We start from the raw sequence: 12,824 nt of genomic DNA on the forward strand, positions 1-12,824 counted from the left end.
AGGACAAAGACAGGTGGACCGAACCAAAGCTGTTTGTCGGCATTGTTCAACTAAAATTAGTTACGCGGCTGGCAATACATCAAACTTGCACACTCTTGAAAAGGCATCACCCGAACGTGAATATCACCAGTACCAAAAGAAAAAAGACTGAAGTGCAAACCCAACTCCCGCTAGCATGTAAGCCTCCACCACTCGCAAAAAGATCTGACCGAGCCAAAGCTATTACAAACGCCAACTATCCTTATGTTGCAATGTTAGCAAAGCGCTACCTGGCTGTATCTGCTACCTCTGTCCCTAGCGAGAGGGTGTTCTCCACAGCAGGAGACATTGTTAGTGCCAGCAGATCTGCCCTTTCAGCAAGCAATGTGGACAAGTTCATTTTTCTTTAAAAAAACATGAAAATACAATGACAAGCAAGTCATAATGTCAAACTGGCTGCTTAGGTGCAGTACAGTACAGTTCAAATACAGATTATTTCAGTTCATCGAAAAGCTGCACCTTAATGTTTATTTTATTATATTTTGTATTTATTTGAGTGAATATTCACAGTTTAATAATAATTAAAAACCCAAAACTAATAGTTTATGTTTTGTGAGTACTAGTAGCCTACAGTAAAGTTCAAATACAGATTATTTCAGTTCATCGAAATGCTGCACCTTAATGTTTATTTTATTATATTTTGTATTTATTTGAGTGAATACATTATTCACAGTTTAATAATAATAAAAAATATATATATATATGTTTTGTTCTGTGAAAAAAAATTCTGCTGTACCGAAAACGTACCGAACCGAACCGTGACCAAAAAACCGAGGTACGTACCGAACCGAAATGTTTGTGAACCGTTACACCCCTAGTGTCTGTATGAATATGATACTATTAACAATCATATGATTCCTATCAGCTGTCAATCACTGTTATGATTCACATATTCAGTGTTATTATTAAATAAACTATATTTTTTGGAGGAGATAATGATGAATGTTCCTCAAGATGCTTGCTCATCCTCCTTCAAATTTGAAAGACAAGTAATTACTATCATAAATCAAAAGATTCACAGGAACAGTTCAGCGCCCCTCAACTTCATTGCAAACAGTTACAACCTTGACTTTACATCAGAAAGAACAAACATTAAAGAAGTGACTAACTGCATCAGTTAGGGTTAAAAAACGTGTATTCAGCTAAAACATAAACATCGCTGCAGTTATTATCCAGTGGAAAGTCCTTACCTACTCGCCTAGTTAAATCAAAGTGGTTACTTTCTTTTGGCTGGGCAGTGAAGTTTTACACATCGTCTTATTTGACTTTCTCAGGATTTGAAACTGTTTTTTGGGGGCAGACCCCCACAAAGAAGAAAAATATTATACACACGTAAGGTCATCATCTTAACAGTTTATTATTCTCATCGACTCATCCGTGAGCAGAGCATCAAGTTGGCATGCCTATAACAGCTGAATGTGGCGATTACCATCTTGATCAGCAAAACGCCTCACAAACGATTTAAAGCTATGGTGCGTTTTGATTCAATGCTGAGTACAGCCAAACTTGACAGGCTCTTCTCTATCATTGTAGACCGCAAACGGTGGCGGCTCCAGAGTATTTGTGTTGGGTAATCTATGGTAGGGCTAACCCATACAGTGGTGGGGCTCAAGTCAGTATTTGCAATGTAATTACATACACGCTCCCCTTGACAGTGAAACGCCACGCGTGAGGTTTAGATTATTTCCCTGTCTCAATCCAAATTGAACTGTATGAAATAAAAAGGCACATTTGTCTTGTAGTAAATAAAAAGGGCGACCTGGAGCCAATCCTGCAATTTCCCCACAGGTGAAAGAGTTGACATGCTGAAAACCCAACCCCTGCAGGGGGGTCTGGGGGGATTCTCCCCAGGAGATCTTTTGAAATACTAACATAAAATACACATTCTGGTACTCTCTTGAGAAGAAAAATAAATAAATATATTACTACACGACATATTTAAAAAAATGAATGGTATTTCATTTTTTGTTACTTTGTTCTGAAAGCTGCACCTGCTGCTCCTCACAGAGAGAAGAGGGAAGAGGCTGTGAATTACTTTACATTGTGGATAAGGGTGGATAGCCCCCATTGTTCTGTGTGTCAAAATGAAAGACAGCCCACACACCTATCAATCATCAAACCGTGGGGTCTTATTTCATTACGTGTTGATTTCTATCAACACGTAATGATGTATCGATGTATCAGGACTTCCTGCAACAACACCACGCCGTTATCGTGATTCTGATTGGCCAGAAGACATTATCAAAGATGTGCTATTGAGAACACGATCACTACCTGACAAAAGTTTTCAAAACCGTTTCTAGTCTTCTGTATTTCCAGACCAGTGGCTACTGAAATCAATCTTACTAACTGCTGTCTGTGCATTTTACTCTGCGCGAGTTGGCGGACTTTATTTTGCTTACCTTAACATCATTGTTCAAGGTGGGGCTAAGCCATTTCTTGGTATGGCTGTAGCCTACCCCAGCCATACCCTGGCGCCGCCACTGACCGCAAATACCTCATTCCTTCCGTCTACTTGGATCCGAAATGCTTCTCGTTTTGCGCTATCCCCCGTTCAAATGAAATCGCCGCCAATCATATTTCCACGCTCGTTCCAGGGCCGGGGGAGGGGTTACAAGGCTCGCGTCTTGTGCTGCATTCACTTGCACTCGGACATTAGAGATTTTCTCTCATAAATGTCCGATGAGCCACAACTTTTTTTTTAAAACAAAGCTGCCAACTGGGGTGGCAAGGCATTTTTCTGAGGTGGCAGCTGCCACCCTGTAGAACCGCCACTGTGTGGGTGTGAGTATGAGTGTGTTTCCTGGTCCCATGCTTGTCAGGCATTTTTTGTTTATAAGTCCTCAGTGTCTGGCAGAGTGTGGGAGGATTGAACACAATACAAATCTCTCTGTGCATGGCAGACCAAGAGCATCTATTCAATGCTTTTTGTCGATACGTTGCAATTGACATCAATCTGAGTCTGCAGCGCCAAGTGAGGGAACACAAAACGCAGCTCAGCCCTCAAGGCAAGGCAATTTTATTTATATAGCACTTTTCAGCAAGTGGCGAGTCAAAGTGCTTTACAGATTAAAAGCAAACGACATTTAAGAACAAATACAGCACAAATACATTATTAAAAATTCATTTAAAAACAGGCATAATAAGCAAAGGTAATGAAATAAATTAAATAAATAAACACAGCAGGTACAGAATACATGACTGAAATGGCATACTGTAGTGTGAGTATGGGCAGCTCAATTAAAAGCAGTGGCAAATAGGTGCGTTTTTAGTCGGGATTTAAAAATAGGAAGTGTTTCGGCGGATGTGCATGATTTAGGCAGTTTGTTCCAAATTGTTGGGGCATAATAACTAAAAGCTGCTTTTCCATGTTTAGTGGTTATTCTCGGAACAGAGAGCAGACCCAACCCAGAAGACCTGAGACTCCTGGATGCTTCATAGTGATGGAGTAGGTCGTCTATATACCTCGGTCCTAAGCCATTTAGTGATTTAAAAACTAGCAGTAGTATTTTAAAATCAATTCTTTGGCAGACTGGAAGCCAGTGTAATGATCTCAGAACCGGAGTGATGTGATCCACTTTTCTAGTGTCAGTGAGACTGGAGCAGCAGCGTTCTGAATCAGCTGCAGCTTTCTGATAGATTTTTTAGTGAGCCCTGTGAATACACTATTGCAGTAGTCGAGTCTACTGAAAATAAAAGCATGGACAAGTTTTTCTAAATCCTGTTGCGACATTAGTTTTTTAATCCTTGATATATTCTTCAGGTGGTAGTATGCAGACCTAATAACTGTTGTAATGTGACTGTTAAAATTCAGGTCTGAGTCCATCACTACACCCAGATTTCTTGCTTTGTGAGTTACTTTGTAGTCTGCAGACTGAAGCTCTGTGATTACTTTTAATCAGTCCTTCTTTGCTCCAAAAATAATGATCTCAGTTTTTTGTTTGTTTAATTGGAGAAAGTTCTGAGTCGTCGTCAGTGATGTGCTCAATGCACTTGCTCAGTGTTCTAATCGGAGAATAGTCTCCCGGTGTAATTTAAAAATAAATCTGGGTGTCGTCTGCATAGATGTGATAGCTTAGTTCGCTCTTTTTAATAATTTCAGCCAGAGGTAGCATATAAATATTAAAAAGCAAAGGTCCTAAGATGGAGCCTTGAGGAACCCCGCATGACATATTTATCAGGGTTGATTTGAAATTGCCTATTGAGACAATGTTCTGTCCTTCAAGTAGGAGCTAAACCAGTTTAGAGCTGTTGCTGAAACTCCCACCCAGTTTTCAAGACGGTCTAACAATATGTTGTGGTCAACAGTATCAAAGGCAGCGCTGAGATCTAATAATACTAACACTGATATTCTGCCACTGTCTGTGTTCAAATGAATGTCATTTAAGACCTTAACAAGTGAAGTCTCAGTTGTTAGGTCGAAAGCCCGACTGAAACACATCAAAACCGTCAGTTAGAAACATGAAAATTACTCAACTGTTGAAAAACTGCTTTTCAAAAAAATGTGCTTAAAAAGGGAAGGTTTGATAATAATATTTGTTTGTAATTATTCATTATGGTTTTGTCTAGGTTATGCTTGTTTAGGAGCGGTTTAATTATTGCAGTTTTCAGGGCCTGTGGAAATACACTTGATTGAAGAGACTTGTTTACTATGTGTATATCTGAGATCAAGCAATGAGGTTACTCTAAGGTTACACTTTCAACACCTGCTAAACAATACCAGACAATGCAGAGAAAAGTTACTTGAAAAAGATTCACTATAGCACTGTGCCTTACAGCTGTATGAATCGGTTGTATTTGCACTCAGAGAACATTAAAACTGTTATTTTGCCAAGGATGTAAAATCCATTAAATGTAATTACCCTTATAGCAGTGGTCAGGAAAAAAGTGCCTAAAAGTAACAATGTGGCAGTGCTATTCACAGCAAAAACAATCACTTGTAATTTTGCTTATGAGCTTAAGTCTAGCTATTATAATTACAATCTATTAAATAGATTAGTTGCTTCATTCAAAACAAAACAACCCTTGTGCACATTTACTACTAGCAGTTTTTTTAAGATGTAGTGTATGACAGGGACAAAGGTCAACATCAGGATTCAGGATTTTAGAATTAAATGCAGTCAGTGAATATGTTCAGTAATACAACGTGTGTGTGTGTGTGTGTGGTGTGTGTGTGTGTGTGTGTGTGTGTGTGTGTGTGTGTGTGTGTTGTGTGTGGTGTGTGGGTGTGTGTGTGTGTGTGTGTGTGTGTGTGTGTGTTGTGTGTGTGTGTGTGTGTGTGTGTGTGTGTGTGTGTGTGGCTACAGTTGTGTGCATGTCTGCCCAGGAAGCACAGAAATTAATGATAAAGAGTTGCCCTTTTCAACAGTCTTAGTGTACAGGCTGGACTAGGAGATGAAATGTTTGAGTACTCTCCTCTCATGTATTATATACACACACACGCACGATTCTGTGACTGCAGGGATTTGTGAAAGCAGTGTGTGCAGGAGTGAGAGTTGAAGTTGTATCATAGTGAGAATATGTGTGTTTATTATTATGTAAAAGTAATGCCTTCATATAAGCACTCCTCTGTCCCCGCCCCCAGACACGAGCTATTGGAGGAGGCCAGGAGAAAGGGTTTACCTTTCGCCCAATGGGACGGTCCCACAGTTGTAGCCTGGCTGGAGGTAAGATTTATAAATGCAAATGGTTGATTTTTAATAAACCATTGCAAATATACTTAACTGCAATATACTAAAGGTGCATGTAAAGAAACAAAATGTTTACTTTGCTTACTCTCAAGCTTGACTTGATTTCATTCCACTGATTAGATTTTAATTTTATAATCAGTTTTTATTTTGTTTGTGTATAGTTTACTTATTTCTGCATTGTCTTGCACAGTGGTCACTTTCAACATTCTCTTGCCCTCTTTAGTTTCTATTTCTGTTTCTTCTTGCACTATTTCTTTTGTTTTATGTATTATATATATTTATTTTTGCATTGTTGGAAGAGCCTGGAATTTCAGATTTGCATTCCCTAAACTACACTGTAGCTTTTGCCTAGATCTATTGTGACTAATCGTATAAAGGTCTAACCCCATTAAAATGTTCACAAATCAAAACAACACCTTCACAATTCACGATGAATCATTGCAGTTAACTCAACTCCCCTGATATATTTGGATAAACTGAACACATGGGAATACATAGTCCAAAAGGGAATGTATAGAAACTTCACTGCCCCCTGATGTTCAGTGGATGATTTACAGCTAGCAGTCCATTGATGACTCCACCAATCCCTAATGTTGCAGTTATTGATGGAGTTAAATTGGATTAGTGGGGCTGATAATTAGCTAAAAATACAAATATTGTGCCACTGTTAAAAAAGGAGATGTGCTTTTTATTGTCAGAGTTTATAGATTTGTATATTTTCTACTTTTGAATGCTGCTATAGTTCTATATTGAGATGTTTAAACTATAGTATTGTTAATTTCTACTCTTTACTTATGTGCAATGCCTTGTTTTGTTGTTTTTTATGCTGCTGCAAAGCAAACATTTCCCAAATGGGGATCAAATACCTCTTATCTTAATGATACATAACGTATTCTTAGCATTATGGAACATCCTGCAAACTGCATGTTGACTATGAGGAACTATATTTGCTACATTGATTCATATGTTGGTGGATGATTTAAATCTAATAGTTCCAGGGCACAGTAATATAGGATGAATATTTAAGATGGATAAACTCAATGCGTCAAACTCATCCTCCATCTCATCTCTCTCGGAGTAAAGCTGTGGTTGGGGATGCCGGCCTGGTACGTGGCGGCGTGTCGAGCCAACGTGAAGAGCGGAGCCATCATGTCGGCGCTGTCTGACACGGAGATCCAGAGGGAGATCGGGATCAGTAACCCGCTGCACCGCCTCAAGCTGCGCCTGGCCATCCAGGAGATGGTCTCCCTCACCAGCCCCTCGGCCCCGCCCACCTCCAGAACCGTGAGTTGGACAGAAAACATGGAGACATGGACGCAGACTGGAATATTAGTTGTACAATAATTTGTTGTAGACGGAGCTGATCAGGAGGAGGATGTCATCTCATAATTGTGCGAAAGACTGGAAAACAGGGGCAGACAAACTGCAGTGAAGTTCACATCCAAGACACTTCAGAATTTACATTCAAATAATTATAGAAAATATTAAAAGCACTTAAATCCAATCAAGTGAAATGTGTCCTACTTATCCAGTGTAAAAGTTACATTATGCATTGGTTTGACATGACAGAGAAGCTGTTGAAAGAAAACAAGATCCTTTGGCAGAATTTTCTTTAAAATAGAATGGAACTCAAATCAAATGTATATAGTTTTGTCCTACTTTTCCATAAAATAATACTGCATTCATTCCGGGTCACATGATGTGAAACATTTTGAAAAAAGGCAAGACTTTTCTATAAAACCGCTGCATTTTTTTTTCAAATATTCGTATAAAATAGATGTAGCATTAAATAACAATAACATAGATGTGTACCCCACTAAAATGATACAATGGTGCATTGATTTGAGTCCTGAGGTCACAATACATGCAAGCTTTTGAAATAAATGAGCCATTTTAATAATAAAACTGCTGACTCTTTCACAGAAAAATTCATGTAAAAAAAGAAGGTGGACTAAATCCAATAAGAGGTGTGTAGTAATATAATGCTATGTTGATTTAGAGTCACTGGGTCATATGACATAGAATATATTAAAAAAAATTAGTTTGGTTTTACACTTGGTTATTAATGTCTAAATTAGTGATCTTTAGAGGTGCTGGTTGTGATGAAAACTTCTGTGAAGCAATGCAAAGGAAATGATGGAAGCTGGACCGTCTTAGTCAAACGTCGATATTTATTAAGAGTATAATACAGCCGGAGAGTTCACAAGGCAAATCCACACTTTCATGTAAAGCAACCAAATCAACTCTGAGGACAAAGGACAACAGAAACACAGATCCATTGCAGAGAAGAGAGGAGGGACCTATATTCCCGCCTCTCCCCCAACCATTACCAGACATCGGAACAAAGACCCGTTGTGCCAAACTTCTCACCCACAGGAAATCAGATGACCTCTTGACCTGTGTCCTTCTCACATTACAGGCAGGAGTATATGCGACTTAACGAAAAGCATATGTCTGTATCTTATCAGTTTCTCAGAAACGCTGAGAAACTCAAGACACAAAGAGATCGGATTAAAATATTCTCTCATACTGGTCAGTAGATATTGTAACATTCGGACAGAGCCAGATAAGCTGTTACCCTGTTTCCAGCCTTAATGCTAAGCTAACGGGCTTCTCGGTCCAGCTTCATATTGAACAGAACCATCAATTTGTCAGCGAATAATCACATTTAGCCTTGTTTAAAAATAAATGACATCATCTCTGCCTCCAGATCAGCTCTGACAAATGTTTGTATGACTAATAGTCCTTTCTGCTAACATGCACAATGCCTCCAGACATGAGTGACATGTGCGTTGGCGCGCGACAAATAATTAGCAAACAGAGCCGTTGTCATTACACCCGGTGCATTTTAAATTCTAGAGTCTTTGTGAAAAACAAATGAATATTACAGTGGGAGTCAGCGATGGCCCTGTTTGTGTAACAGTGTGCTGTGATTTAACTCCAGTATTTCTACACCATAGTCGCTTCCATAGCTCCCTGTTGTCATGGTAATTGCATGCGGTCTCTAAGGAAGATGCTGCTCCTTATGATAGTGACTGTTTACACTGCAGAGCAAGGACTAATGCACTCTCTACTGAGGGTACTCACACCATGCATCATAAGGACATGACAGGTTGTGCACTGCTGAATAAATCCAGCTGAGAGTATTCATTAAAGTGTGTGTGTTTAGTCTCTACACAACACTCTATGCATGCTGTAACTTATGAGCTCCTGCACTCTTTGTCTTCTCCTGTTGGGAAATAATACAAGCTAAACTCTTTTATACTCCCCCCTCTTCCTCACCCATACCACTTAGCTCCACTTCCACACCTCATGAAACTTTCATTACGGAGCATGCAACACCACGCGTCCAATCACAAACCCCCCCTACTGTGACCGTCCTGTTAAACCCCCAACACTCTAAAGAGGGGGTTGATTGACCCTGTAAATATGCTGTGACGTGTATGCCCAGCAGGAAGTTGATGGAGGGGAAAGAATTGGTCACTTTACTTATGCTATTGCAACTGGATCCCCCTCAAACATGCAGAGTGCCTGACTGTGACTGCACAGAATAAAGGGTTGGTTCACACAAATCACAAAAAAACATCATCTCAGATTCTTTTAGTGTTTCGTATAGGCAGCCATGCTGATTTTTTATTATCTTCCTCCAATTCAATAAAATAGGAGCCACTGTCAACTGTTTTCTACTGAAGAAATAGTCCCCAATTAAACTACTAACTGCATGTTATGTAAAAAAAATTCTAACATAAGGCCCAGTTAGATTGCTTTAGTAATTAGCGAAAGAATATCAGGAAATAAGGGGAACATAATTGATTTATAAATACGTGTATTAAAGACATTGTAAGCTTTAATGACAAAAATAAATATACATGTTTTGGGGCATTTACTGGCCCACATCTCTTTTTTTCAATCCAAAATTAATAAATGATGTGAAGCAAACTGGCAAAACATGTTTGTCTCTACCCTATGATGTGTTCCTGTTAAGCCCCATAACCCCCGCCGGCAGGGGCTACGGGGCTTAATGGGCTTTTTTCACGAAACTGTGTCTCAGGCCTTCTTAAAATTTAATAAACTATGAATGTGTCATTCTCACTTAAAGAGCAACTTGCTGGTTAGACACCCCAGTGAATAAATGTGTAGGAAAATGATGTATACACTAGATTGAAAAAATAGATATACATAAATATACACTACGTGACATCTGGCATCGTTTTTGTAAGACATTTTTACTTCCGCATAAAAAAAGACCACCCTCGTGTGACGTCACATGGGGGAGAGCGGCCGGTCTAACGTATTAATATTACATTACATTGCATTTAGCTGACGCTTTTGTCCAAAGCGACTTACAATAAGTACATTCGACCAGGAAGACACAACCTTGAAGAAAACAGAATCATATAAGTACATCAGGTTTCATAGAGCCAAACATTTCAAGTGCTACTCAACTGGCTTTAGGTAAGCCAGTCCTTTATTAGTATAAAAGTGCTTCGTTAATAGTTCTAACGCTCGAAGTGGAGTCGAAAGAGATGAGTTTTCAGTTTGCGCCGGAAGATGTGCAAGCTATCTGCCGTCCTGATGTCAATGGGGAGCTCATTCCACCATCTTGGAGCCAGGACAACAAACCCACGTGTTTTTGCCGATGGGAACTTGGGTCCCCCTCGCAGCGAGGGCGCAGCGCGTCGTTTGGCTGATGCAGAGCGTAGTGCACGCGCTGGGGTGTACGGTTTAACCATGTCCTGGATGTACGAAGGGCCAGATCCATTCACAGCATGGTAAGCAAGTACCAGTGTCTTGAAGTGGATTCTAGCAGTTACCGGAAGCCAGTGAAGGGAGCGGAGGAGCGGAGTGGTGTGGGAAAATTTAGGAAGGTTGAAGACCAGACGAGCCGCTGCATTCTGGATGAGCTGCAGAGGTCGGATGGCACATGCAGGTAGACCAGCCAGGAGGGAGTTGCAGTAGTCTAGGCGTGAGGTGACGAGAGCCTGGACCAGAACCTGAGTCGCTTTCTGTGTCAGCTGGGGACGTATCTTCCTGATGTTGTAAAGCGTGTATCTGCAGCAACGGGTTGTAGCAGCGATGTTTGCAGTGAAGGACAGGTTGTTATCTAGGGTCACACCCAGATTCCTTGCAGTCTGAGTCGGGGAAACAACTGAGGTGCCGATGTTGATTGTTAGGTCAAGAGTGGGACAATCTTTTCCCGGGAGGTAGAGCAGCTCAGTCTTGTCAAGGTTGAGCTTGAGGTGGTGAGCAGACATCCACTGAGAGATGTCAGCTAGACAAGCAGAGATGCGTGCGACGACCTGGGTCTCTGAGCGGGGAAAGGACAGAATTAATTGGGTGTCATCAGCGTAGCAGTGGTAAGAAAAAACCATGCGGGCTAATGACTGATCCGAGCGATTTTGTGTACAGGGAGAAGAGGAGGGGACCAAGAACAGAGCCCTGAGGGACCCCTGTAGTTAATTGACAAGGGTCGGACTCAGACCCTCTCCAAGTCACCCTGTAGGTACGGTCTTTCAGGTATGAGGTTAGGAGGGAAAGAGCAGTGCCTGAAACTCCATGTTTTTGGAGAGTGCGAAGGAGGATCTGATGATTCACCGTGTCGAATGCAGCAGACAGGTCCAACAGGATGATGACAGAGGAGAGGGATGCAGTTTTGGCAGTGTGCAGTTCCTCCGTGACAGCAATGAGAGCAGTTTCTGTGGAGTGACCTGCCTTGAAACCAGACTGGTGCGGATCCAGAAGGTTGTTCTGATTGAGATAACAGGAGAGTTGTTTAAAGACAGCGCGTTCAAGTGATTTAGACAGGAACGGGAGGAGAGAGACAGGCCTGTAGTTTATAACATCAGACGGGTTGAGAGTGGGTTTCTTTAGGAGAGGGTTTACTCTTGCCTCCTTGAGACTGTTTGGAAAGTGACCAGAAGTTAGAGAAGTGTTGATGAGATGGGTGAGAAACGGTAGAATATCTGGAGCGATAGTCTGAAGGAGGTTTGAAGGGATAGGGTCCAGAGGACAGGTGGTAGGGCGGGCAGAGGTAATGAGGGTAAGAACCTCACTTGGAGAGAGAGGGAAAAAGGAGGTTAGTGTGTTGGTGGAAGGGGGGTCTGGTGACCCAGCGGTGAGTATAGGTGAGTCAGAAAAAGAAGAGCGAATATCATCAACCTTTTTTTCAAAGTGGGTAACAAAGTCGCTTGACAGAAGTGAGGAGGGGGGAGGAGCTTTTGGAGGGTCCAAGAGGGTGGAGAAGATGGAAAATAGTTTTTTAGGATTGGAATAGGAAGATTGGATCTTATCTTGAAAGAAAGTGCTTTTTGCCTGAGAGATCGAAGCAGAGAAAGAGGAGAGGAGAGCCTGATAGGTTAGGAGGTCGTCACGGTGTTTGGATTTCCACCATTTCCGCTCTGCTGCCCTAAGGACGGTTCTATTAATAAACATGGTTCACAATGCTAGTTTTGACACAGAAGAGGTTGAAAATGTATATTCGTATGCATATGACGGACCACAAACTTATAATTATGAGCCTGCTAGGCGGCCAAGAGACCAGGAGCAGCCAAAGATTAGAAGAAATAACGGCCATCGGAGAGAAATTGAGCTGTGGTGTGAGGAGAACCAGTGGAGAACAGGGCAGCTGTCTTGATGAGTGACCGGCGTTAGCTACAGTTAATGTCAGCTAACGTCGGTCACATCACAACATTGTAAAGTTAGCTATCATATATCAGGCTATAACTAAAGTAATATTGATAATATAGTAACGTTACTGGCAGGACTGTTGATACTGATCCATAACAGAAACTAATGAGCAAGTATCAGCCGTATCTCGCGTTACCTAATGCAACTTCACACTACGTCTTAAGGTGCTGTGTACCAGAGGGGACATGAAGGGGGGGGGAGAGAGAGAGGAACAAATGGGGGAGAGAGAGAGGAGCGAAGGGGGGGAGAGAGATGTAATACGGTTTCCTGATAAACGTTTTGTTTGATAGGCCTCAGCTGTGGAGAGTATGTGCTGCAGGGAGGTGGATGCACCTCGCACAACGCACCCAGGAACGAAAGCTAGCTCTGGTCCTTTTCCTGTTAGGGAAACTGTGGACTTGATGTCCT

At 41.3% G+C, this 12,824-nt stretch overlaps 1 protein-coding gene across 22 annotated transcripts in view; it reads left to right on the forward strand.

Annotated features, from left to right (window-relative positions):
- Positions 1–12,824, forward strand: part of ppfia2 (PTPRF interacting protein alpha 2) — a 204,784-nt gene that overhangs the window by 179,036 nt on the left and 12,924 nt on the right. For 16 of the 22 annotated variants that reach the window (XR_004569975.1, XR_004569974.1, XM_034226061.1 and 13 more), the window contains 3 exons: positions 3,416–3,487; positions 5,624–5,705; positions 6,813–7,013. Coding sequence is in view for 20 of the 22 variants with exons in the window: in XM_034226061.1 (XP_034081952.1) it covers positions 3,416–3,487; positions 5,624–5,705; positions 6,813–7,013 (355 nt within the window). In the remaining 2 variants the exon portion in view is untranslated. The remainder of the gene's footprint in view (positions 1–3,415; positions 3,488–5,623; positions 5,706–6,812; positions 7,014–12,824) is intronic. The other 6 variants (XM_034226062.1, XM_034226072.1, XM_034226063.1 and 3 more) reach the window with 1 other exon arrangement.

This window comes from Gymnodraco acuticeps, unplaced genomic scaffold, assembly GCF_902827175.1.
Source record: "Gymnodraco acuticeps unplaced genomic scaffold, fGymAcu1.1, whole genome shotgun sequence".
Classification (NCBI taxonomy): Eukaryota; Metazoa; Chordata; class Actinopteri; order Perciformes; family Bathydraconidae; genus Gymnodraco; species Gymnodraco acuticeps.